Consider the following 22,891-nt stretch of genomic DNA (forward strand, 5'->3'; position numbering starts at 1 on the left):
AATGATTTCGTTATAGATAAGATGTCAGTAAAATAAATCTCTTCAGAAGGGAATGTGAGGATATACTTTCCTCAGAATCAGAGGTCTGACACTGAGAAGAAATTACTGAAATACAACTATCCCCCTTGTAAAGTCAGCTTTGACAGAGATTCCCTGTCAGAAAGCCAAGGAACTTTTCTTCTCTTGCCCAAATAATCAGAAGGTAAAGAAAAAGCGCTAACAAGTTCCTTGACAGATCCCAGTAAATCTATCCTGTCCACAGAAAGAGAGAAAGGATTATGTCAATAACCATATACTCCATGAAAACAGACTAACTCAAAGCACAATGGCCCCAGCTTCCATCTCCCTTTCCCAGCCATGGGAAAACCCTTCACTTGCCTCTTCCCTGACACTGATAAAAGTGGCTCTCCCTTGCCAACCAAAGACATCCCTGCAGCTCACAGGATGTGGCTATCCCCCAGTCTTTGATGGCTGAAAAAGCTACAGGACGACAGTGAAAAAAAACACGGGGACTCTATGGAATAAACTGCCACAGCAGAGTCGCACACCAATGGCCAACAGAGAACAGGAACTAGCCTGACACTTGAAGACTCCATTACAACCTTCTTTTTGCATGCAGGGAAGGGTACTACACTGGACACTGCACAGTGGGGAATTGAGTCTGGGCGTGTCAGTCTAAGGTAAAGAACAAGTGGTTCTGAGGGAAAGTAAATCACCAACAGTCTCCGAAAGCACAAGAATAGCCTGCCTCAAGCATACAAAACTTTACAATCCAAGTACAATTTTACTCAAAAACAACAACTTTTCCCAACAATCTCACAAAGTTCACACAACCATAACCACAAACATGTCCATTACAAATGTTAACGACAGCCCAAAGTATTCCATTTCCTAGCTAAAAACTACAGATTTGACAGAAACGCACACCAGTTTTCCTTATAAAATCTATGTAAACTCATCTGCCCAGCTCTTGAAAATCACTAGTTGACAGGCACTTAAGGAGCAAAACCATTCTGAAGCTTTTCATGCTCCAACTGTCCTTTTAAGGAGCTCTGCTTAAAGCTCTTGACAGTTGGGATGTGCAGAATGTACCCTTACTTTTGTGAAGGTGGCCGAGTGCAATGGGAGGTAGTGTAGCTTAGGCTAATGCAACAGTGACCTATGTTTGAAGAAGTTTTACTTTTCTTTCCTAAAGTATATAAGGCAAGGAGAAAGCACTAAAAAAGCTTAACAGCAAATTTCAGCAGGATCTTCAATGTCCACAGAAACAAAGGGAACACTGCAAGGCTTCTCACTATGTTCACTTTTCCTGGGAAACTCCCTGGAAAATGACAGAACCTTGGTAGGCATACTCATCTCTGAATCAGGTTCTCAATCTCATCTGAGTGAAGTACCTTCATCTGCCCCTTCCCTGGAGATGGAAAAAAAGAGTGGCTCTCTTGCCTGTAAAGGGCATCCCTAAAGTCGCAGAGAATGTGGTGATCTCCAAGTTTTCGGTGACTGAAGGTGCAACACCAAGCAGACCAGGAGAAAAACATAAGAAATCCAAGGAACAACAAGCAGCCACAGCAGTCTCACAAATACGTGAGTGAGGCATAACAGATGGCCTGACATACAAAGGTTCCCCAATATCCTTCTTTTTGCTGACAAGGGGTGCAAAACAAAGGAGATCAACGGTTGCTCCATATGTAAGCCAAGAATGAGACTTCAACATCAGACAGTGGACACTGGAAGACTTGGTAAAAGGTAAGGTAGAAAACAAGTGGTATTGAGGTAAGTTAATCACTTGACAGTCCCCCATAACAATATCTTCTCCCGAACTCATAAACCTACAACACCTGTAGAAAAATTTTGCCAAAGCATTCACACAAGCACCAACACAAACTCCCAGAGAGATGCAATGACAATCCTAACAATAATTAGTTTCATAAGCATGGCATCGGTCTGAAAACATTTTTTTCCTCAGAAAAACAGTTTTTAGTGGAAGATTTTCCCCAACAAAGGACTTGATTGCCCAGCCCTGTTAGCTGACTGATAGTTTACAGGCCCTTATGAAGGAGTCCTCTTCAGCACCAAAAAAAAAAGATTGGCGTATTCTCACATTCTATCTTCATATTTGAGCTCCCCTCGAGCTCCTGAAACAGTTGCAACTTGTGGAAAACAACTTAAGCTTTGAAGGCTGGACAGTCATTGGGGGAGGGGGGTAAGACCCAACTAGCTTAGACTACTGCAACAGTGATCTTAACATTGAACATAAAGGCTTACAAGTGTCTGAAACCAACAAAAGGAAACATGATTCAATGGTTACTTAAGATGGCAAAAACAACAAATGAGAAGAGTGCTTCGTGCACGCTCTGACTCATCTGGGCTTCCTGCAACACATTAGTCCAACAGACAGATATCCACCTCTAGCTTCCTCCCATTTACATAATATACTTCTGCTGCAAAGATCCTTATAGAAAACATTCACAGTATGACATCATAAAGCAATGTAAGATAAGTCATAATGGACGCACAACACACATTACATTCTGAGCAATGAAATAAAATACAAGCACTCTCTTACCAATGACTACATGGGGCTTTTTGGCCAGGACTAGTGACTGTGCCATCATGTCAATTCCTCCAACAATAACACCTAGAATATAGTAAAAAAATATTCTGCTGAAGTAAAGAATACATATGAAACTAAAAACTGTAGATTTACTCGATACACACATTTTGTTATATTTCAGTAATTAATATTTAACTGTGACCGGTCTAAGAACTGAAATAAATGAGAGCATTTCCCATATCACTTGGTCACCAAAAGTCCCATCACCACTGCTGATTCTGTAAGACTAGGATACACCTATCCTATGCACTCATGCATTACTTTTTGAAAGCCATACATTGTCCAAGGAACATGACCCTTTGGCATGTTCATGACATTCCTGCATCAAGGACAGGGGACTGCCCACACATTCCCCAGTTCTGTACCACCATTCAAAAAGTACAGTTGTGTACACTTACCGTAAATGCAGGTGTTGAGTGTATTCACTGTTGCAGTCATCACATTTGGGTTATCTGCCTGCAGGTAGCCCTCAGCCGGCCTGAATACCAGAGTCTTGGGATTTCTGCATCGGATGCTGTCGCTTCTTCCATGATGTCAGGTCGTTAGGGGTATAAAACATGCAGCCGACACCACTACATCAGTTTTTCTTGCCCCAGATGTCAGGTGGCCTCACAACAGGAAGCAATTATATGGTGTGGAACACCCCCAGTAAAAAGCAAATACACATAGTGTAAGATATGCCAAACCAAAAAGGAAAGGTAAAAGCAAAGACAAACAAGGGGCTGGAGGGAGGGTAACCAGGACTGCAACAGTGAATACACTCAAACATTTACATTTATGGTAAGTCTACACAACTGTACTATGTTCTTTGTGTTTCACTTTTGCAGTCATCACATTTGGGTAGATTCCAAAAGGTAAGGAAGGGTGGAGGTAGATTAAGAAGCATTAGGGCTGGCAATCAGGCCCTGTAAAACTGCTGTGGCAAATCCAGCTCTGGATTTAGAAAAGATAGGAAAGTGGTAATGCCTGGTTAAAATGTGTACAGAGCTCCAGGTTGCAGCTTCCAGGATGTCCCTGGTAGGGACTCCTCTGAGAAATGCAGTAGAGGTAGATGCAGCCCTAGTGGAATGTGCTCTTATCCCCTGTGGGGTAGGTTTTCCATTGTGCTTGTAGCAGAAAAGGATGCAGTGTGCTATCCATTTAGGAATTCTTTGCTTTGAAATGGCCTTCCCCTCTGCCTCTGCAGCAAAGCTGACTAGCAGCTAGTCAGATTTTTTGAAAGGCTTCGTCCTGTCCAAATAGAATCTAAGCTGCCTGTGCACGTCCAGAGAATGCAGTGTCCTTTCCCTTTTATTCTGAGGATTAGGGAAATAAGTAGGCAAATGAATGGACTGGTTTAAAGCAACACTAGACACCACCTTGGGCATAAAAGATGGGTTACTCCGGAGGGAAACCCTGTCCGCATGGAAGATAATGAAGGGTTCCACCATCATAAAGGCCAACAGTACAGACACTCTTCGTGCTGAAGTGATGGCTAGAAGTAAAGCTTTTTTCCAAGAGAGGAATTTCAACTCTGCTGTAGCAGCCAGTTCAAAGGGGGGAAGAGGAAGTTTTTCCAATACAAAGTTAAAGGTCCCAAGGCTGAAGTGGGAGCTCTCCTGGGGGGTCTTAAATTTTTGGCCCCTCTAAGGAACTGTTTTACCAGAGGATAAGAGAAGAGGGGTGGCTCAGTATTACAATGAGCTGAGATGGCTGAGGCGTGAATCTTAACTGAAGAGAAGGAGGACAGGCCCTTGTGGAGCATTTCTGTTAAGTAATCTAGTATATGAGGTAAGCTGGGCACCATTGTTCCCATCCCCTGAGACTGGCTCCAGGAACAGTATCTTTTCCACTTTTCTGAATAGGATTTTCTAGTACTAGGCCTCCTTGCCTCAAAAATGACATCCAGCACCTGCTTACTGAGGGTTGCAAAAGGTGAGCTCAAGGGATTAGTCAGGCTGCAAGGTACAGGGTTTGAAACTGAGGGTGCAGAATCTGGCCCACTTGCTGGGACAGTAGGGAAGGGGTCTGAGGCAGGTGCCATGGTTGTAGCACTGTCAGACTACGCAAAAGAGGGTACCAGTGCTGGCATGGCCAATCTGGTGCAATCAGGACTGTCCTTGGCTTGTCCTGTTTGATTTTTAGTAGGACCTTTGAGAGGAGAGGCAGAGGGGGAAAGGCACAGACTGAGAGGTTTTCCCAGGTAAAGGACAGGGCATTCACTTTCCAAGCTTGACTGTGGGGAGTTCTGGTACAGTATTTGTTCCATTTATAGTTCTGAGGGGAGGCAAACTGGTCCACATCTGCATTCCCCCATCTATTCCTCAAAAGCTTGAATATTTTTGGTTCCATGAGATTTCTGCTCAAGTCGTCTGCCAGTGAACCTGCCGGGAATTGAGCTTGTAGGTGCACTTGGTTGCTCAAGGCTGTGTTCCACAGAGCCATGACTAGTCTGCAGAGTGGGTAGGAATGGGTTCCCCCCTGCTTGTTTATGTACCACATAACTGTAGTGTTGTCCGTCTTTACCAATAGTTGTCCTGGAAGAATGAGCTCTTTGAAGGCTGTCAGAGCATTCTGTACAGCTAACATTTCTTTTTGACTGATATGCAGGTGCATCTGCTTTGGGTTCCATTTGCCCTGAATGCACTGCTCTGCCATGCGAGGCCCCCATGCATAGTCTGATGTGTCTGTTTGAGTTTGGGCGGCAGGGGGTAGAGTGAAAGGGAGTCCCTTGTTGTGGTTGCAGGCCTCTGCCACCAAAGGAACTCTGCCCTTACACAAGGAATGATAAGAATTATTGTTTCCAGGTCCTGAGAATGTTGAAACCATAGACTTTTTAGATACCACTGAAGTTTCCTCATATGCGGTCTTGCATATGGAATTAACAGAATGCAAGAGGCCATGAACCCCAGAGCTTGCAGTACTTTCCTCGCAGATAGCTGTGTTTTTGTGGCCAGTAGGTTGAAGTAGTCTGTCAAATAAATTTGTCTCTCTGGAGTGAGGAATGCCATCTGGGAAGTTGTGTTCCAGCTTGCTCCCAGGAATACAATCTGTTGGCAGGGTACCAGGTGTGATTTATTTTCGATGATAGTGTAAATCAGTAAGGTTAGAAGTCTCTTCACAAATGCCAGGTGCTGTAATAGCAATTCCTGACTTTCCACCTGAATCAGGCAATCGTCCAAGTATGGGTAAATCTGAATACTTCTCTACCTGCAAAATGCAATGGCTGGAGCTAGACACTTTGTGAATACCCTGGGCCCAGTAGATAAGCCCAAGGGAAGTGCAGAGAACTGATGGTGCACAGAGCCTGCCCTGAAGCATAGGTATTTCCTGCAAGATTCCCTTATAGGGATGTGCAGGTAAGCTTCTTTTAAGTCTAGGGTTGCCAGCCAGGAATTCTTGGCTAGCATATGAATCAGCTGTTGGAGAGTTAGCATTTTGAATTTTGGAACCACCAGCAAGGTGTTGAGAATACACAGATCCAGGATAGGATGCCAGGAGTTTTTTTTTTCTTTTTTTCTTTTTTTTATGGGAACCAGGAACAGTCTTGAATAAAAGCCTTGTCCCCTTTGTTCTGCTGGGAGAGGTTGAATGGCCTTGATGCTGAGGAGACAGAGTACTTGCTTTTGGGCCTCCGCCCACTGGTTTGGGGGGAGGTCTGGCCATCCAGTTAGGGTTGGGAGTGAGTGGAAGTGGAATCTGTATCCTAGGGAGACAATGTTTCAAACCCATTTGTCTTAGGTAATGCATTCACAGTTTTTTGCATAAACTGAGACTGAAGTCTTGGTGGTCTGCTGCCCCTGGGTTTGGACTGAGAAGGCGTGGAAGGGACTGGAAAGGACCAGTTCTTTGAAGGCCAATGCTTACTGAATCTAGGTGGCTATACTTGTAAGAAATCTAACAGTTTGCATAGATTTAGCTTTTTCCTCAATCCTTTTGAGGACTTATTCTGCTTTATTGCCAAATAGGCGCTTTTGGTTTAAGGGTGCATCGAGTAATTTTGCTTTTACATGATCTGGCAAGTTTTGTTCCTTAAGCCAAGCATGCCTTCTAAGTACAGACCCAGTAACACCAGCCCTGCAAGATGCTTCTAAAGCATCAAAACCACACTGCAAAGTATGTTTACCAACTTGGTCAGCAGAATGCATCGACTCTTATAAATCTCTGTGTTCTGCACAGTCAGGAATCCACATAATTTTCTGTTTAATTAGCCCCATAATATGCTGCTGTTACTTTAACATATGAAACTGGCAATTTAAAGCCCTAATGGCCAAAGTAGCAGAGGTGTATACCTTCTTACCCAATCTGTCTAAAGCCCTAGAATCCTTGTCTGAAGGGGTAGGATTTTTAGCATTAGTGGCCTTAATGTCTTTTCGTCCTTGGGAAATGGTCTCTGGATCTGCAGTAGGATTCTTGAAAAGGAATTTGTGAGAGTCAGGTACTCTATAGTACCAGTCAGGTTTCCTGGGAGCTGGAGGCAAAGTGTCCAGGGTAAGGCGGGATTCCAAGAAAACATCATCTACAATCTCCAGAACAGGAGGGCTAGCTAGAGGCCTGTGCTGAGGCAGGTTTAAAAATTCCACGAGTCTCTCTTTGGACGAAGACTAGTCCTGGCTTTCCCAGCGGAAATGCTCCCTAAGGGTATGCAAGGTTTCACCAAAAGAAAAATTTTCTGGAGGGGAAGCAGAGGGAATGGAATCCTCTGTATCAGAATCCTCATAGGTAGATAAGGGTATGTCCTGGTAGTCAGAAGGAACAGAGATATCAGATTCCTGATCAGAAGAATCGGAAGGAAAATCAGTTCTAAGTCTCTTAGATGGGGAAGGCTGGCTTCCCCTAATTAAAGTAATAAGGTCTTCAGCAATTCTAATAATTTGTTTTTGAGGCATGTGGGCCTGAGAATGCGCTTTGGTCGTCTGTTTCCTACGCGTAGTGCGAACTTTAGGCCTGAGGAATTCCGTATTTTTGGCTTGAAACAAAGTCGTCAGTTTGATATGAAAACCAGTAGGCCTGAATACACACTCAGAAGCCAGTGCCTGCAGAGCGGCTCCGGACCCATCCAAGGTAGAGGCATCCACAGGTTCCATAGTCGAACAAGCATCTCGCTGCACACCAGACTCCAAATGGGTCTCAGTAAAGGCCTGCGAATCTGTAGAAGCGGGTATCGGGCTGTGAAAGCGCCTCACTGAGTACCGGTGGACTGGCGACTAGCTTAACGGAAGCGTCGTCGGCAGTTTTGGACCTATGCGGTCTGTCTCTATCCTTATGTTTTTTCTGAAGATCGGTAGTCAGATGGCTTAACAAAGCCATTTCGGTGTACGGAGATCGAGAGCGAAAGTATTTAGCTACAAAAATAGCCCAACGAATAGTTCGGGCGTTGAACAAGGCACAAAACCAACAGCGAGGGACGTCGTGGTCTAAACAGGTGACGCAGTAAGAATGAAAATCTCTATGAGGTATTTGCTTTCCACGGGCAAGACAATTATTAATTTTTTTCTGACATCGGTTAGAGCAAGAAAAAAGGATCCCCAGCAGAGTACTTATCTTTTAGAAGACTTCAGGCCTGAAACTCGAAAATGAAAATTTCAGGAGTTGGCCGACCAGCACTTGCAAACTGCCTCTGCTTCGGGCACCACACGGCAAGAAAGACTGATGTAATAGCGTCGGCTGCATGTTATATACCCCTGATGACCTGAGGTCATGGAAGAAGCGACAGCACCCGACGCAGAAATCCCAAGACTCTGGTAATCAGGCTGGCTGAGGGCTACCTGCAGGCAGATAACCCAAATGTGATGACTGCAACAGTGAAACATGAAGAACATCAGGATCCCATCTACATGAAAACATACTAAACAACAAGCGTATAGAATTACAACTCCATCAGTTAAAGACATTCCTGCATTGTTTCTCCTAATGCAGCACCTGAAATGAAGAAAAATGGACTGGTGGTAGGAATTAAGCACCTACTGTAACAAGGACTTCTTACTAAGTGATACAGTGGGTGCTTATAATATCTTTCTGCCATCTACAGATGGTACAGCAACTGGGAAGCATCCAAAACCTATACAAAAATGAACCTGAGAAGTATAAGAAATTTCCCCAGAACATAGCCCTTGCAAATTACAACATTTGAAGTTGTATAAAAACACGCATAGGCAGCGTGTGTGCAAATATACACAGCAGACATGTGAAGCAAGCATTAAGAGTAGTCAGCAACGCCACAGTCTCCACAGAGTGATCTGTTACCATACTGGCCTGGCAAAACATGAGGGATGCAAATCACTTTACTTGGACAGAATCTGCTCTGTCACTGGGGCACTCTCAAGACTACAAACACTACAGATAAACAGCTGTTTCAATGGAAGGTAAACCTGCAGATGGAAGTGAAAGCTCTGGGAAAGTACAGTTGTGTACACTTACCATAAATGTAGATGTTAGAGTGTATTCACTGTTGCAGTCATAACACATAGGGGTTATCTGCCTGAAGGTAGCCTTCAGTTGGCCCGAATACCAGAGTCTTGGGATTTCTGCATCGGATGCTGTCACCTCTTCCATGACGTCAGGTCGTCAGGGATATAAAACATGCAGCAGACACCATTACATCAGTTTTTCTTGCCCTAGATGTCAGGAGCCCCCAAATAGGAAGCAATTACATGGTGTGGAACACTTCCAGTAAAAAAGTAAATACCAGTTGCCATAAGATATGGCCAAAAAAGAGGATAGGTAGAAAGTATAGAAAAGTCAGGGGGCTGGAGGGAAGGTAACCAGGACTGCAACAGTGAATACACTCGAACATCTACATTTATTGTAAGTGTATACAACTGTAATATGTTCTTCGTGTATCACTGTTGCAGTCATCACACTTGGGTTGATTCCCAAAGCTGAGGAAGGGTGGAGGCAGTCAAGAAGTATTAGGGCTGGCTAGCAGGCCTTGTAAGACTACTGTAGCAAATCCAGCTCTGGATTTAGAAAAGATAGGTAAGTGGTAATGCTTGGTGAAGGTGTGTACTGAACTCCAGGTTGCAGCTTCCAGGGTGTTCCTGGTAAGGACTCCCCAGAGAAATGCTGTAGAGGTTGAGGTAGCCCCTAGTGGAATGGGTTCTGATCCCCTGTGGGGTAGGTTTTCCATAGTGCTTGTAGCAGAAATGGATGCAGTGTGCTAAGATGGTTTGCTTTGAAATGGCCTTGCTCTCTGCCCATGTTGCAAAGCTGACTAGCAGTTGGTCAGATTTTCTGAATGGTTAAGTCCTGTCAAGGTAGAACCCAAGCTGTCTGTGCACGTCCAAGGAGTGCAGGACCCTTTCCCCTTTATTCTGAGGATTAGGGAAAAAGATTGGTAAATGGATGGATTGGTTTAAAGCCACACTGGATACCACCTTGGGCATAAATGATGGGTTAGTCCTTTGGGAAACCCTGTCCGCATGGAAGATAATGAAGGGTTCCACAGCTTTAAGGGCCTGCAACTCAGACACTCTTCTTGCTGAAGTGATGGCTAGAAGTAAGGCTGTTTTCCAAGAGAGAGGAATTTTAACTCTGCTGAAGCAGCAGGCTCAAAAGGGGAAGTGAGCTTCAAAAGAGGGAAGTGAGCTTCTCTAGTACAAAGTTAAGGTCCCAGGCAGGAGTGGGAGCTCTCCTGGGGGGGGGGGGGGTCTTAAATTGTTAGCTCCTCTCAGGAACTGTTTGACCAGAGGGTGAGAAAAGAGAGGTGGCTCAGTATTGTAATGAGCTGAGATGGCAGAGGCATGAACCTTAATGGATGAGAAGAATAGGCCTTTGTGGAGTAGCTCTGCTAGATAATCTAGGATTAGAGGTAAGGTGGGCACGGCTGTGTCCTTTCCCTAAGACTGGCTCCAAGAACAGCATCTTTTCCACTTTGCTGAATAGGATTTCCTAGCACTAGGCCTCCTGGCCTCAAGGATGACATCCAGCACCTGTTTGCTGAGGGTTGCTGGTGACATATTCAGGGAATAAGCCAGGCTGCTAGGGTTCAGGGTTTGCAGCTGAGGATGCAAAATCTGGCCCTCCTGCTGGGACAGCAGAGAGTGGGTCTGATGCAGGTGCCAGGGTGGCACTGTTGTCAGACTGCATAAAAGTGAATACCAGTGCTGGCGTGGCCAGTCTGGTGCAATAAGAATTGTCCTTGGCCTGTCCTGTTTGATCTGGAGTAGTACTTTCGAGATGAAGGGCAGAGGGGGAAAGGCATAGATTGAGAGGTTTTCCCATGTAAAGGACAGGGCATCCACTTTCCTGTGGGGAGTTCTGGGGCAAAATTTGCTCAATTGATGGTTCTGGGGGGAAGCAAAAAGGTCCACCTCTGGTGTCCCCCACCTGTGGATTAGAAGCTTGAATGAATTGAGTTCCAGTTTCCACTTGTGCGGATCCATTACATTTCTGCTCAAGTCATCTGTCAGTGAATTTTGTTTGACTGGCAGGAATTGAGCTTGTAGATGCACTTGGTTGCTCAAGGCTGTGTTCAACAGAGCCAAGGCTAACCTGCAGAGTGGATAGGAATGAGTTCCCCCTGGTTGTTTATGTACCACATGACTTTGGTGTTGTCTGTCTTTATCAAGAGTTGTCCTGGAAGGATAAAGGTATTTGAAGGCTGTCAGTGCATTCTGTACAGCTAACATTTCTTTTTGATTGATATGCAGGTGCATTTGTCCTGGGCTCCATTTGCCTAGAATGCATTTGCCTGCCATGTGAGCCCCCCATGCATAGTCTGATGCGTCTGTTGTCAGGGTTTGGGCAGCAGGGGGTTGAGCGAAAGAGTCCCTTGTCATGGTAGCAGGCCTCTGCCCACCAAATGAACTCTGTCCTTAGGCAAAGAATGATCAGAATCACTGCTTCCAGGTCCTAAGAATGTTGACACCAGAGACTTAAGTGCCAATGAAGTTTCCTCATATGCAGTCTTGCATATGGAATTAGGAGAATGCATGAGGCCATGAACCCTAGGGCTTGCAATATTTTTCTTACAGATAGCTGGGTTTGGGTGGCCAGTAGTTTGAAGTAATTTGCCAAGTAAACTGCTTTACTGGATTGAGGAATGCCATCTGGGAAGTTGTGTTCAAGCTTGCTCCCATGAATACAATTTCTTGGCTGGGTAACAGATGTGATTTATTTTTGTTGATGGTATACCCCAGAGCAGTTAGGAGTCTCTTTACAATGTCAGGTGCTGAAGTAGCAATTCCTGATAGTCTGCCTGAATCAGGCAATCATCCAAGTATGGGTAAATTTGAAGTTTCTCTGCCTGCAGTATGCAATGGCTGGAGCCAGGCACTTTGTGAACACCCTGGGCACAGTAGATAAGCCAAAGGGAAGTGCAGAGAACTGACCGTGCATAGAACCTGCCCTGAAACGTAGATATTTCCTGCAAGATTCTCTTATGGGGGTGTGCAGATAAGCTTCTTTTAAGTCTAGAGTGACCAGCCAGGAGTCCTCGGCTAGCATAGGCAGCAGCTGTTGGAGTGTAAGCATTTTGAACTTTGGTACCACCAGGAAGGTGTTGAGAATTCACAGATCCAGAATAGGGCACCAAGAGTTTTCTTTTCTGGGGACCAGAAACCATCTGGAGTAGAAACCCTGTCCCTTTTGCTTTGTTGGAACAGGCCGAATAGCCCCAATACTAAGAAGAGAAAGTACTTGCTTTTGGGCCTCTGCCCACTGGTTTGGGAGAAGGTCTGGCAACCCACTTGGGGTTGGCAGTGAATGGATGTAGAATCTGTATCCCTGGTATACGATGTTTAAGACCCAACGGTCCTGGGTAATGTATTCCCAGTTTTTTGCACTCAGGGAGAGTTTTCCTCCTAGGGGTGCAAGTACTAGGGCATGGCTGGGAAGGATGCAGGAGAAGTCAATGTGAACCTTTTCCATAAGAGGGTGGCTTATCACTCCCTCTTTTTGAGGTGAGAGCACTCCATTGTTTAGATCTGTGCATACCCTGAGACTGTAGTCTTTGTGGTCCGTTGCCCCTGGGTTTGGACTTAGAAGGCCTGGGAGAGACTGGAAAAGACCAGTTTTTGAAGGCCAATGCCTACTGAATCTAGGTGGCTGTACCTGTAAGAAATCTAACAGTTTGCATAAATTCAGCTTTTTCCTCCATCTTTTTAAGAACAACTTTTGCTTTTGTGCCAAACAAACATTCTTGATTTAATGCAGCATCTAGTAATTTTGCTTTGACATGGTCTGGCAAGATTTGTTCCTTCAGCCAAGCATGCCTTCTAAGTACAGACCCAGTGACAGCAACCCTGCGAGATGCTTCTAAGGCATCAAAACCACACTGCAAAGTATGTTTACCAACTCTGTTTGCAGAATGCATCAACTATTGTAAATCTTTATTTTCTGCACAATCAGGAATCAACAACATTTTTGTTCAATTAGTTCCATAATATGCTGCTGGTACTTCAACATGTGAAACTGGCAATTTAAAGCCCTGATGGCAAGAGTTGCAGAGGTATATACCTTCTTACTCCATCTGTCTAAAGTCCTGGAATCCCTGTCTGAAGGGGTAGGGTATCTGGCTGTAGTAGCCTTAATGCCTTTAGGTCCCTGGGAAATTGTCTCTGGATCTGCAGTAAGATTTTGAGAAAGAAATTTGAGAGAGTCGGGTACTCTGTAGTACCTGTCAGGCTTTCTAGGAGCTGGAGGTAGTATCAGGGGTAAGACCCGATTCCATGAAGACATCTACAATATTGAGGACAGGGGGTATAGCTAGAGGCCTGTGCTGAAGCAAGTCTAAAAATTCCGAATCTCTTTTTTGACTGAGGGTAATGCTGGCATTCCCAGCGGAAATGCTCTCTTAGGGTATGCAAGGTTTCACCAAAAGAAAAGTCCCTAGGAGGAGAGGCAGGGAATGGAATCCTCTGCATCTGAATCCTCATAGGCGGATAAGGTTATGTCCTGGTAATCAGAGGGGTCAGAGTCATCGGACTCTGTCTGTAGAATCAGAAGGAAAATCAATTCTTTGTCTTTTAGAGGGGGAAGGTTGGCTTCCCCTAATTAAAGTAATAAGGTCTTCAGCCATTCTAAGCATTTGCTTCAGAGGCATGGGAGCTTGAGAATGCGCTTTGGGTCCTCCGTTTCCTAGGCGTCGTGTGAACTCTGGGCCTGAGAAATTCGGTAGTATTAGTCAAAAACAAAGTAGCCGGTTTAATACGAACATCGGAAGACCTGAATACACCCTCATAAGCCAGTGCCTGCACAGCGGCTCCGGACCCATCCAAGGTAGAGACATCCACAGAGGTTCCATAGTCGAAGAAGCATCTTGCAGCATACCAGACTCAGTAGAGGCCTGCGAATCTGCAGAAGCAGGTATCAGGGGCTGTGAAAGCACCTCACTAAGTACCGGTGGACTGACTACTAGCTTAACAGAAGCGTCGTCAGCAGTTTTGAACCTATGCGGTCTGTCTCTGTCTTTAACCTTACGTTTTTTAGGAAGATCGGTAGTCGGATGGCTTAACGAAGCCATTTCAGAATAAGGAGAATGAGAGAGAAAGAATTTAGCAACAAAGATAGCCCGATGACGAATAGTTCGGGCATTGAACAAAGCACAAAACTGACAGTGAGGAACGTCATGGTCTGGTCTTAAACAGGTGACGTAATTAAGAATGAAAATCTCTGTGATCTATTTGCTTTCCACAGGCAAGAGAATTGTTAACTTTTTCTGACATCAGTTAGAGCAAGAAAAAAGGATCCCCAACGGGGTACTTAGCTTTAGAAAACGTCAGGTTTGAAACTCGAAAAACAAAAATGTCAGGTAGCGGCCAACCGGCACTTGCAAACTGCTTCTGGCTGCCTCGCGGCAAGACAAGCTGATGTAATGGCGTCAGCTGCATGTTTTATACCCTTGACGTCATGGAAGAGGCGAAGGCATCAGAGACAGAAATCCCAAGACTCTGGTATTCGGGCCGACTGAGGGCTACCTGCAGGCAGATAACCCCAAGTGTGATGACTGCAACAGTGAAACACGAAGAACATCTAAGACATGCATCTCTCAGTTCCAATCCTTGCAAAAAAATCTTAAAACAGTGAATGGATTAAGGGAAAGATATGACACCACTAAGTAACAGAATAAAAAAAGTACAGTTGCTCAAGTCCTACTTACTGGTAACAGATGTTTGAATTTCACACACTGCCTCAGTGGCATATGGGCTCTGTGTTTGCACAAACCCAAAACTGGCAGCTTTCCAGAGCTTAGAATCCCTTCTCTGATTCTCTCAAAGGATTGGCCAAGTCCACGCCATCATGGGAAGCCTAACCCCTGTCACAGAAAGTCAGTTACTCAGGCTTTTAGTGCTAAGCAGGAGGAAAGTACAGTTGTGTACACTTACTATAAATGTAGATGTTAGAGTGCATTCACTGTTGCAGTCATTACATTTGGGTCATCTGCTTGCAGGTAGCCCTCAGTTGGCCTGATTATCAAAGTCTTGGGGTCTTGCATCGGTTGCTGTCTTCTTCCATAACGTCAGGTAGTCAGGGGTATAAAGCATGCAGCCGACACTATTACATCAGTTTTTCTTGCCCCCAATGTCAGGAGCTCCCATAATGGGAAGCAATTATATACAAGGTTACACCTCCAACAAAAAGCAAATACACCAGAAAGCTTTAAGTATAGTAAACAAGAAGAGAGGCATAGTCAATAGAAGTCAGGGGGCTGGAGGGAGGGCAACCAGGACTGCAACAGTGAATACACTCGAACATCTACATTTATGGTAAGTGTACACAACTGTACTATGTTCTTAGTGTTCACTGTTGCAGTCATTACATTTGGGCAGTCATTACATTTGGGTAGATTCCCAAAGCTAAGGAAGGGTGGAGGCAATTAGAGAGCATTAGGACCAGCTATCAGGTCCTGCAAGACTGCAGTGGCAAAACCAGCTCTGGATTTAGAAAAAAAATTGGCAAATGGTAATGCTTGGTGAAGGTATGTACAGAACTCCAGGTAGCAACTTCCAGGATGTCCCTGGTAGGGACACCTCTGAGAAAGGCTGCAGAAGTAGATGCAGCCATGGTGGAATGGGGGCTTATCCCCTGTGGGGTAGGTTTTCCATGGTGCTTACAGCAGAAATGAATATAATGGCCTATCCACTTAGAAATGGTTTGCTTTGAAATGGCCTTACCCTCTGCCCCTGCAGCAAATGCAACTAGCAGCTGTTCAAATTTCCTGAGAGGCTTAGTCCTGTCCAAGTAAAATCTAAGTTGTCTGTGCACGTCCAAGGAGTGCAGTATTCATTCCCCTTTATTCTGTGGATTAGAAAAGAAAGTTGGCAAATGAATGGACTGATTAAGGGCCACAATGGATACCACCTTGGGCATAAAGGAAGGACTGGTCCTGAGGGACACCCTGTCCGCATGAAAGATAATGAAAGGCTCCACTGCCATGAGGGCCTGTAGTTCAGACACCCTTCTTGCTGAAGTGATGGCTAGAAGGAAGGCTGTTTTCCAAGAAAGGAATTTCAACTCTGCAGTTGCAGCTGGCTCAAAGGGAGGTAGAGTGAGCTTTTCCAATACAACGTTATGGTCCCAGGCTAGAGTAGGGGCTCTCCTGGGTGGTCTTAAGTTTTTGTCCCCTCTGAGGTATTGCTTCAGCAGTGGATGAGAGAAGAGGGGTGGTTCTGTTTTATAATGTGCTGAAATGGCAGAGGAATTGCTTCAGCAGTGGGTGAGAGAAGAGGGGTGGCTCTGTATTATAATGTGCTGAAATGGCCAAGGCATGAATTTTAATGGAGGAGAAGGAAAGGCCCTTGTGAAGCATCTCAGTTAAGTATTGAAGAATAAGTAGTAAATTGGGCACTGTTGTACCCATCCCCTGAGTTTGGCTTCAGGAAAAGAATCTTTTCCACTTTTCAGCATAGGATTTTCTAGTACTAGGCCTCCTTGCATCCAGAATGACATCCATCACTTGCTTAATGAGGGATGGTAATGGAGAGAGCTCAGGTAATTGGCCAGGCTGCAAGGTTCAGGGTTTGAAGCTGGGGGTGCAGAATCTGGCCCTCTTGCTGGGACAGCAGGGAAGGGGTCTGAGGCAGGTGCCATGGTTCCAGCAGGGACACACTGCACAAGAGGGGGTACACCAGTGTTGGCGCGGCCAGTCTGGTGCAAAGAGTATTATCCTTGGTTTGTCCTGGTTGATCTTTAGTAGAATGTTGGAGAGGAGAGCCAGAGGGGGAAAGGCATAAACTGATAGGTTTTTCCAGGAGAAGGACAAGGCATCCACTTTCCAAGCTTGCCTGTGGGGAGTCCTTGTGCAGAATTTGTCCAACTGGTAGTTCAGAGGGGAGGCAAACAGGTCTATATATGGGCTCTCCCATTTGTTTCTCAAAATGTTGAATATATTTGGTTAGAGTTTCCACTCGTGTGGGTCCATGAGATTTCTGCTTAGGTCTGCCAGTGTATTTAGCTTGCCTGGCAGGAATTGAGCTTGTAGGTGCACTTGGTAGCTCAAGACTGTGTTCCACAGAGCCATGGCTAGTCTGCAGTGGGTTCTCCCCTGCTTGTTTATGTACCCCATAACAGTGGTGTTGTCCGTCTTTACCAATAATTGTCCTGGAAGAATGTGGTCCTTGAAGGCTGTCAGAGAACTCTGCACAGCTAACATTTCTTTTTGAGTGATATGCTAGTGCATTTGACTCTGGTTCCATTTGCCCTGAATGCACTGCCCTGCCAAGTGAGCCCCTCCCCCCCATGCATAGTCTGATGAGTCTGTTACAGTTTGGGCAGCAGGAGGTAGAGTGAATGGCAGTCCCTTGTTGTGGTGGCAGGCCTCTGCCCACCAAAGGAACTCTGTCTTTATACAAGGAATGATGGGAATCATTGATTCTAGGTCCTGAGAATATTGACACCATAGGCTTTTTAGATACCATTGTAATTTCCTCATATGCAGTATTGCATATGGAATTAGTAGAATGGATGAGGCCATGAACCCCAGAGCTTGCAGTATTTTCCTTGCAGATAGCTGGGTCTTTGTGGTCAGTAGTTTGAAGTAGGCTGTCAAACTTGTTTCTCTGGCGTGAGGTAGGCCATCTGGGAAGTTGTATTCAAGCTTGCTCCCAGGAATACAATTTGTTGGCAGGGTACTAGGTGTGATTTCTTTTCATTTATGGTGCACCTTAGTGAAGTTAGTAGTTTCTTTACAAATGCCAGATGATTTAATAGCATGTCCTGGCTTTCTGCCTGAACTAAACAATCGTCCAGGTATGGGTATATTTGAATATTTCTTTGCCTGCAGAATACAATGACTGGAGCTAGGCAGTTTGCGAATACCCTGGGCGCAGTAGATAAGCCAAAGGGCAGTGCAGAGAACTGATAGTGCATGTGGTCTGCTCTGAAGCATAGGTATTTTCTGCAAGATTCCCTTATTGGGATGTGCAGGTAAGCTTCCATTAAATCCAGTGTTGCCAACCAGGCATTTTTGCCTAGCATGGGAAGCAGCTGATGAAGAGTTAGCATTTTGAATTTTGGGATTACCAAAAAGGTGTTTAGGATAGACAAGTCCAGGATAGGGTCTTTCCTGAGTACCAGGAAAAGTCTTGAGTAAAAACCTTGCCCCCATTCTTTTTCTGGGACAGGATGAATAGCCCTAATACTTGGAAGCAAGAGAACCTGCCTTTGAGCCTCTGCCCACTGATTTGTGGGTAGGTCTGGCCAACCATTTGGGGTTGGTAAGGAGTGTAAGTGGAATCTGTATCTTTGGGAAACTATATTTAAAACCAATTTGTCTTGGGTAATGAGCTCCCAGTTTTTTGCATGCAGGGCGATCTTTCCCCATAAAGGAACAGTCAGTTGAGCAGGGCTTGGAAGGATTAAGGTTAAGTCATTGTGACAGTTTACCATAGGGGGTGTCTTACTACTTCCAGCTTTGGAAGTGGGAGCCCCCCACTGCTTAGGCCTGTGAGTACCTTGAGACTGAAGCCTGGGTGGTCTGCTGGTCCTGGGTTTGGACTGAGAAGGTCTGGAAGAGACAGGAAAGAACCAATTCTTAGAAGTCCGGTGCCTACTAAATCTGAGAGGCTGTACTTGCCAGAAATCTTTAGCAGTTGGCATAGATTTAGCTTTTTCCTCCATCTTTTTAAGTACTTCTTCTGCTTTATTGCCAAGCAGGCAAGTCTTGGTTTAAGGGAGCATCCAGCAATTTAGCTTTAACATGATCTGGCAAAGTTTGTTCCTTAAGCCAAGCATGCCTTCCAAGTACAGACCCAGTGACAGCAGCCCTGCAAGATGCCTCTAATGAATCAAAACCACATTGCAAACTATGTTTACCAACTTGTTCAGCAGAATGCATTAAATCCTGTAATTCTTTATTTTCAGCACAGTCAGGAATCAACATTTTCTGTTTAAGTAATCCAATAATATGCTGCTGATACTTTAACATATGAAACTGGCAGTTTAAGGCCCTAATGGACAAAGTAGCAGAAAGTACAGTTTTGTACCTACCATAAATGTAGATGTTCAAGGGCTATTACAGCTGCAGTAATTACATATGGGTTTTCAGCAATTCCAAAGTCTTGGTCGGTGTCGGTTGTTGACTCTTCTGGCGTCAGGAAGGCTAGAGTATAAAAGACACAGCCGACGCCATCTTCTTCAGTCTTTCTTGCCCCAGATGTCAGGTGCCCCCAAAAGGAAGGCAATACATAAAGTAGTGTAATACACAAAAGTAAGCAAATAAAACATAGCAGGATAACCCAGTCAGCAGGTATGAATAGTTATTCAAACCCCAAGGTCTTACCAAGAGGGAAGGAGGGTGGAAACCTGTACTGCAGCTGTAATAGCCCTCGAACATCTACATTTATGGTAGGTACAAAACTGTACTCTGTTCATCGTGCATTACAGCTGCAGTAATTACATATGGGTAGAATCCCAAAGCTATGTATAGGGTGGTAGGTACTATACGGAACTGGGTTGAGCTAGAATGCCCTGCAAAACTGCAGTAGCAAAGCCTGCTCTTGTTCTGGAGTATAAAGGCAGATGGTAGTGCTTTGTGAAGGTATGTACAGAACTCCAAGTGGCTGCCTCCAAGATATCCTTAGTAGGCACTCCTCTGAGGAAGGCTGTAGAGGTGGCTGTGGCCCTAGTGGAGTGTGATCTGATACCAGTAGCCATGATAGGAATAACAGAAGCGTATGCAGTGACCAATCCACTTGGAAATGGTCTGTTTAGTTACAGGTTTCCCTTGACCCCACAGCATAGGAAACTAGGAGTTGATCTGATTTTCTGAATGGTTTGGTTCTGTCCAAGTAGCTGCCTATGGATATCTAAAGACAGCTTCTCCCCTTTATTTTGAGGGTTAGGGTAGAAGGTAGGAAGGTGTATGGCCTGGTTTAGGGCTACCCTAGATACCACTTTAGGCATAAAGAAGGGTTGGAAACCCTGTCCTGATGGAATATGAGGAATGGCTGCATGAGGGCCTGTAACTCAGATACCCTACGAGCTGAAGTGATGGCCAGGAGAAAAGCTGTTTTCCAGGACAAATATTGTAATTCTGCTGAAGCAGCTGGTTCAAAGGGAGGCAATGTCAATTTTTCCAGTACATAGTTAAGGTCCCAAGCTGGCACTGGTTGTTTCCTTGGAGGTCTTATGTTCTTAGCCCCTCTGAGGAACTGTCGTAGTAGTGGGTGTGAGAATAAAGGAGGATCCATATTGAATTCTGCAGAGATTGCTGAGGCATGTATCTTGATTGAGGAAAATGAAAGTCCCTTGCTCAAAAGTTCAGCTAGGTACTGTAAAATCTGAGGCAGGTTTAATTTTCTAGGATCCTGCCCTCGTTCTTCATTCCAACAGCAAAACCGCTTCCATTTGCTTTTCTTGTAGATGGTCTTCTAGCCTCCAAAATGACATCCTGCACTTCTTTGGAGAGTAGTGTCTGATGTGAAGTTAAGGAATTTTCCATGCAGCTAGGCTGAGAGTTTTCAGCTGACTGTGTAGGGTTTTGAAATTGTTCTGCGTCAGCAGTAGAGGTGTTAGATGTAGGGGCCACGGAGGAGTGTGTGTTAAGCTCCTCAATAGTGGATACCAATGTTGTCTCGGCCAATCTGGAGTAATCAGTATCATTCTCGGCTTGTCTGTTCTTACTTTCAAAAGCACCTTGGGCAGCAGAGGTAGTGGCGGGAATGCATAAACTGACCAAGTTGTCCATGTGAATGAAAGGGCGTCCACTTTCCAAGCCTTTGGGTGGAAGGTCCTTGAGCAAAACTTTTTTAATTGATGATTTTTGTGTGAGGCGAAAAGGTCTATGTCTGGCCTTCCCCACGCTTGAACAATCTGCATGAATACGTGTGGATGTAGCTTCCATTCGTGAGGGTCTGTCATATGCCTGCTCGAAAGTGTCTGCCAGTGTGTTTTCCATTCCTGGCAGGTACTGAGCCTGAAGTTCCATTTGTCTTTCCAGAGCTAGATTCCAAAGAGTCATGGTTAGTCTGCACAAGGGGTATGAATGAGTTCCTCCTTGTTTGTTTATGTACCACATTACTGTGGTGTTGTCTGTTCTTATGAGCAGTTGTCCTGGATGCAGGAATTCTCTGAACGCTGAAATTGCATTTATTACTGCCAGCATTTCTTTTTGATTGATGTGAAGGTGCTTTTCTGTTTGGGGCCATCTGCCCTGAATGCACCTGTCCTTCTAATCTGAGGCGTCTGTGGTTATGACTTGTGTAGCTTGAGGCTTGCAGAATGGGAGGCCTTTGTTTACTTGGCATGCTTGGGCCCATCATATGAATTCCTTTTGAAGACAGGGAATTATTGGAATCTCCACTTCTAAGCTGTGACTGTGTTGAGACCATAGATTTGTTAGGTACCATTGAAGTTTCCTCATGTGCAGCTTTGCACATGGGATTAGAAGAATGCAAGATGCCATGAATCCCAGAGCCTGCAGGATTTTCCTTGCAGTAAGCCTGGTACTTTTGCAAGCATTTTGAAGTAATGAGATAGTTGCCCTTGTTTTCTGTTGTAGGTAAGCCATCTGGGTGTTTGTGTCCAAGTTGGCACCCAGGAAGGTTATTTTCTGAGAGTGTGTTAGCTTTGATTTCTCCTTGTTGATGGTGTATCCAGAAAGCAGTAAAGCGTGTCACATATGCCAGATGTTTGTTTGCTGTCCGCTTGGATCAGGCAGTCGTCCAGATAAGGGTAAATTTGTATCCCTTGAAGTCTGCAGTATGCAATCACTGATGCCAGGCACTTGGTGAATACTCTGGGCGCAGTAGATAAGCCAAAGGGCAATGCAGAGAATTGGTAGTGGTTTGAACCTGCAAGAAATCTGAGGTATCTTCTGCAACTTTGTCTGATTGGGACATGCAGGTATGCCTCCTTGAGGTCCAATGTTACCAGCCAAAACCCCTTGCCCAGCATGGGAAGGAGTTGCTGTAATGTGAGCATCTTGAATTTTGGTACTAGAAGAAATGTGTTGAGAATGGATAAGTCTTTCTTGGCACCAGAAAAAGCCTTGAATAAAACCTTGTGCTTGTTGGTGCGTACCTTTGTATAGCCCTCATGTTTAGGAGCTTTGCGATTTGTAGTTGTGCCTCTACCCTTTGATTTTGTGGTAGGTTTGGCATGCCTCTCATTTTGGAAGAGTGTGAAAATGAAATTTGTAGCCTCTGTTTATTATGTCCAGAATCCATTTGTCTGTTGTGACAATATGCCAATTGTTTGCAAATAGTGCCAGTTTTCCTCCCAAAGGTGCTGCCAGTTGAATTTTGCTTGGCATGGAAATGAGGAGTCATTGAGTCTGTTTTCTGTACTGCTGTGCACTCACCACCTCTTGGTGTTGGTGATTGCCATTGTCTGCCTCTGTAGGACCCTTGAGGTTGTCCTCTGCCCCTTCTGTATCTGCCTCTTTGGGCCTTGTCAGTGGTTGGAAAGGACCAGTTTGCTGAACCTTGGTGGCTGAACCTGTAAGAAAGCTTTGACAGTTTGCATAGATTTTGCTTTTTCTTCCATTTAAAATATCCTCAGCATTACCACCAAAAGAACATCCTTGCATCCAGAATTTTGCTTTCACCTGGTCTGGAAGATTTTGTTCCTTAGCCATGCATGTCTGTCTCGAATGACTGCTCGGTGGTGGCCGATCTGCTGCAGGCCTCTAGGGCATCATAACCACATCTTGCCCACTTGTTCAGCACTATGCATCATATCCTGCAACTCTTTTAAATCTGGTTGTTCAGGCTGTGACATTTTGGTTTTAATTGTGATAACAGAAATTGCTGATATTTAATCATATGAAACTGGCAGTTTAAGGCCCTCATGGCAAGGGTGGCGAGGTGTAAACCTTCTTACCCCACCTTTCTAGAGATCTAGATTCCTTTTCCATGA

The 22,891-nt window shown here is 44.9% G+C and overlaps 1 protein-coding gene across 1 annotated transcript in view; it reads right to left on the reverse strand.

Annotated features, from left to right (window-relative positions):
* Nucleotides 1–22,891, reverse strand: part of DDX47 (DEAD-box helicase 47) — a 596,838-nt gene that overhangs the window by 379,794 nt on the left and 194,153 nt on the right. Inside the window, exon 4 of the mRNA XM_044073445.1 lies at nt 2,567–2,638. Coding sequence (XP_043929380.1) covers nt 2,567–2,638 — 72 coding nt within the window. The remainder of the gene's footprint in view (nt 1–2,566; nt 2,639–22,891) is intronic.

The sequence above is a fragment of the Protopterus annectens genome, chromosome 1.part0 (assembly GCF_019279795.1).
Source record: "Protopterus annectens isolate FY-2018-M chromosome 1.part0, PAN1.0, whole genome shotgun sequence".
Classification (NCBI taxonomy): Eukaryota; Metazoa; Chordata; order Ceratodontiformes; family Protopteridae; genus Protopterus; species Protopterus annectens.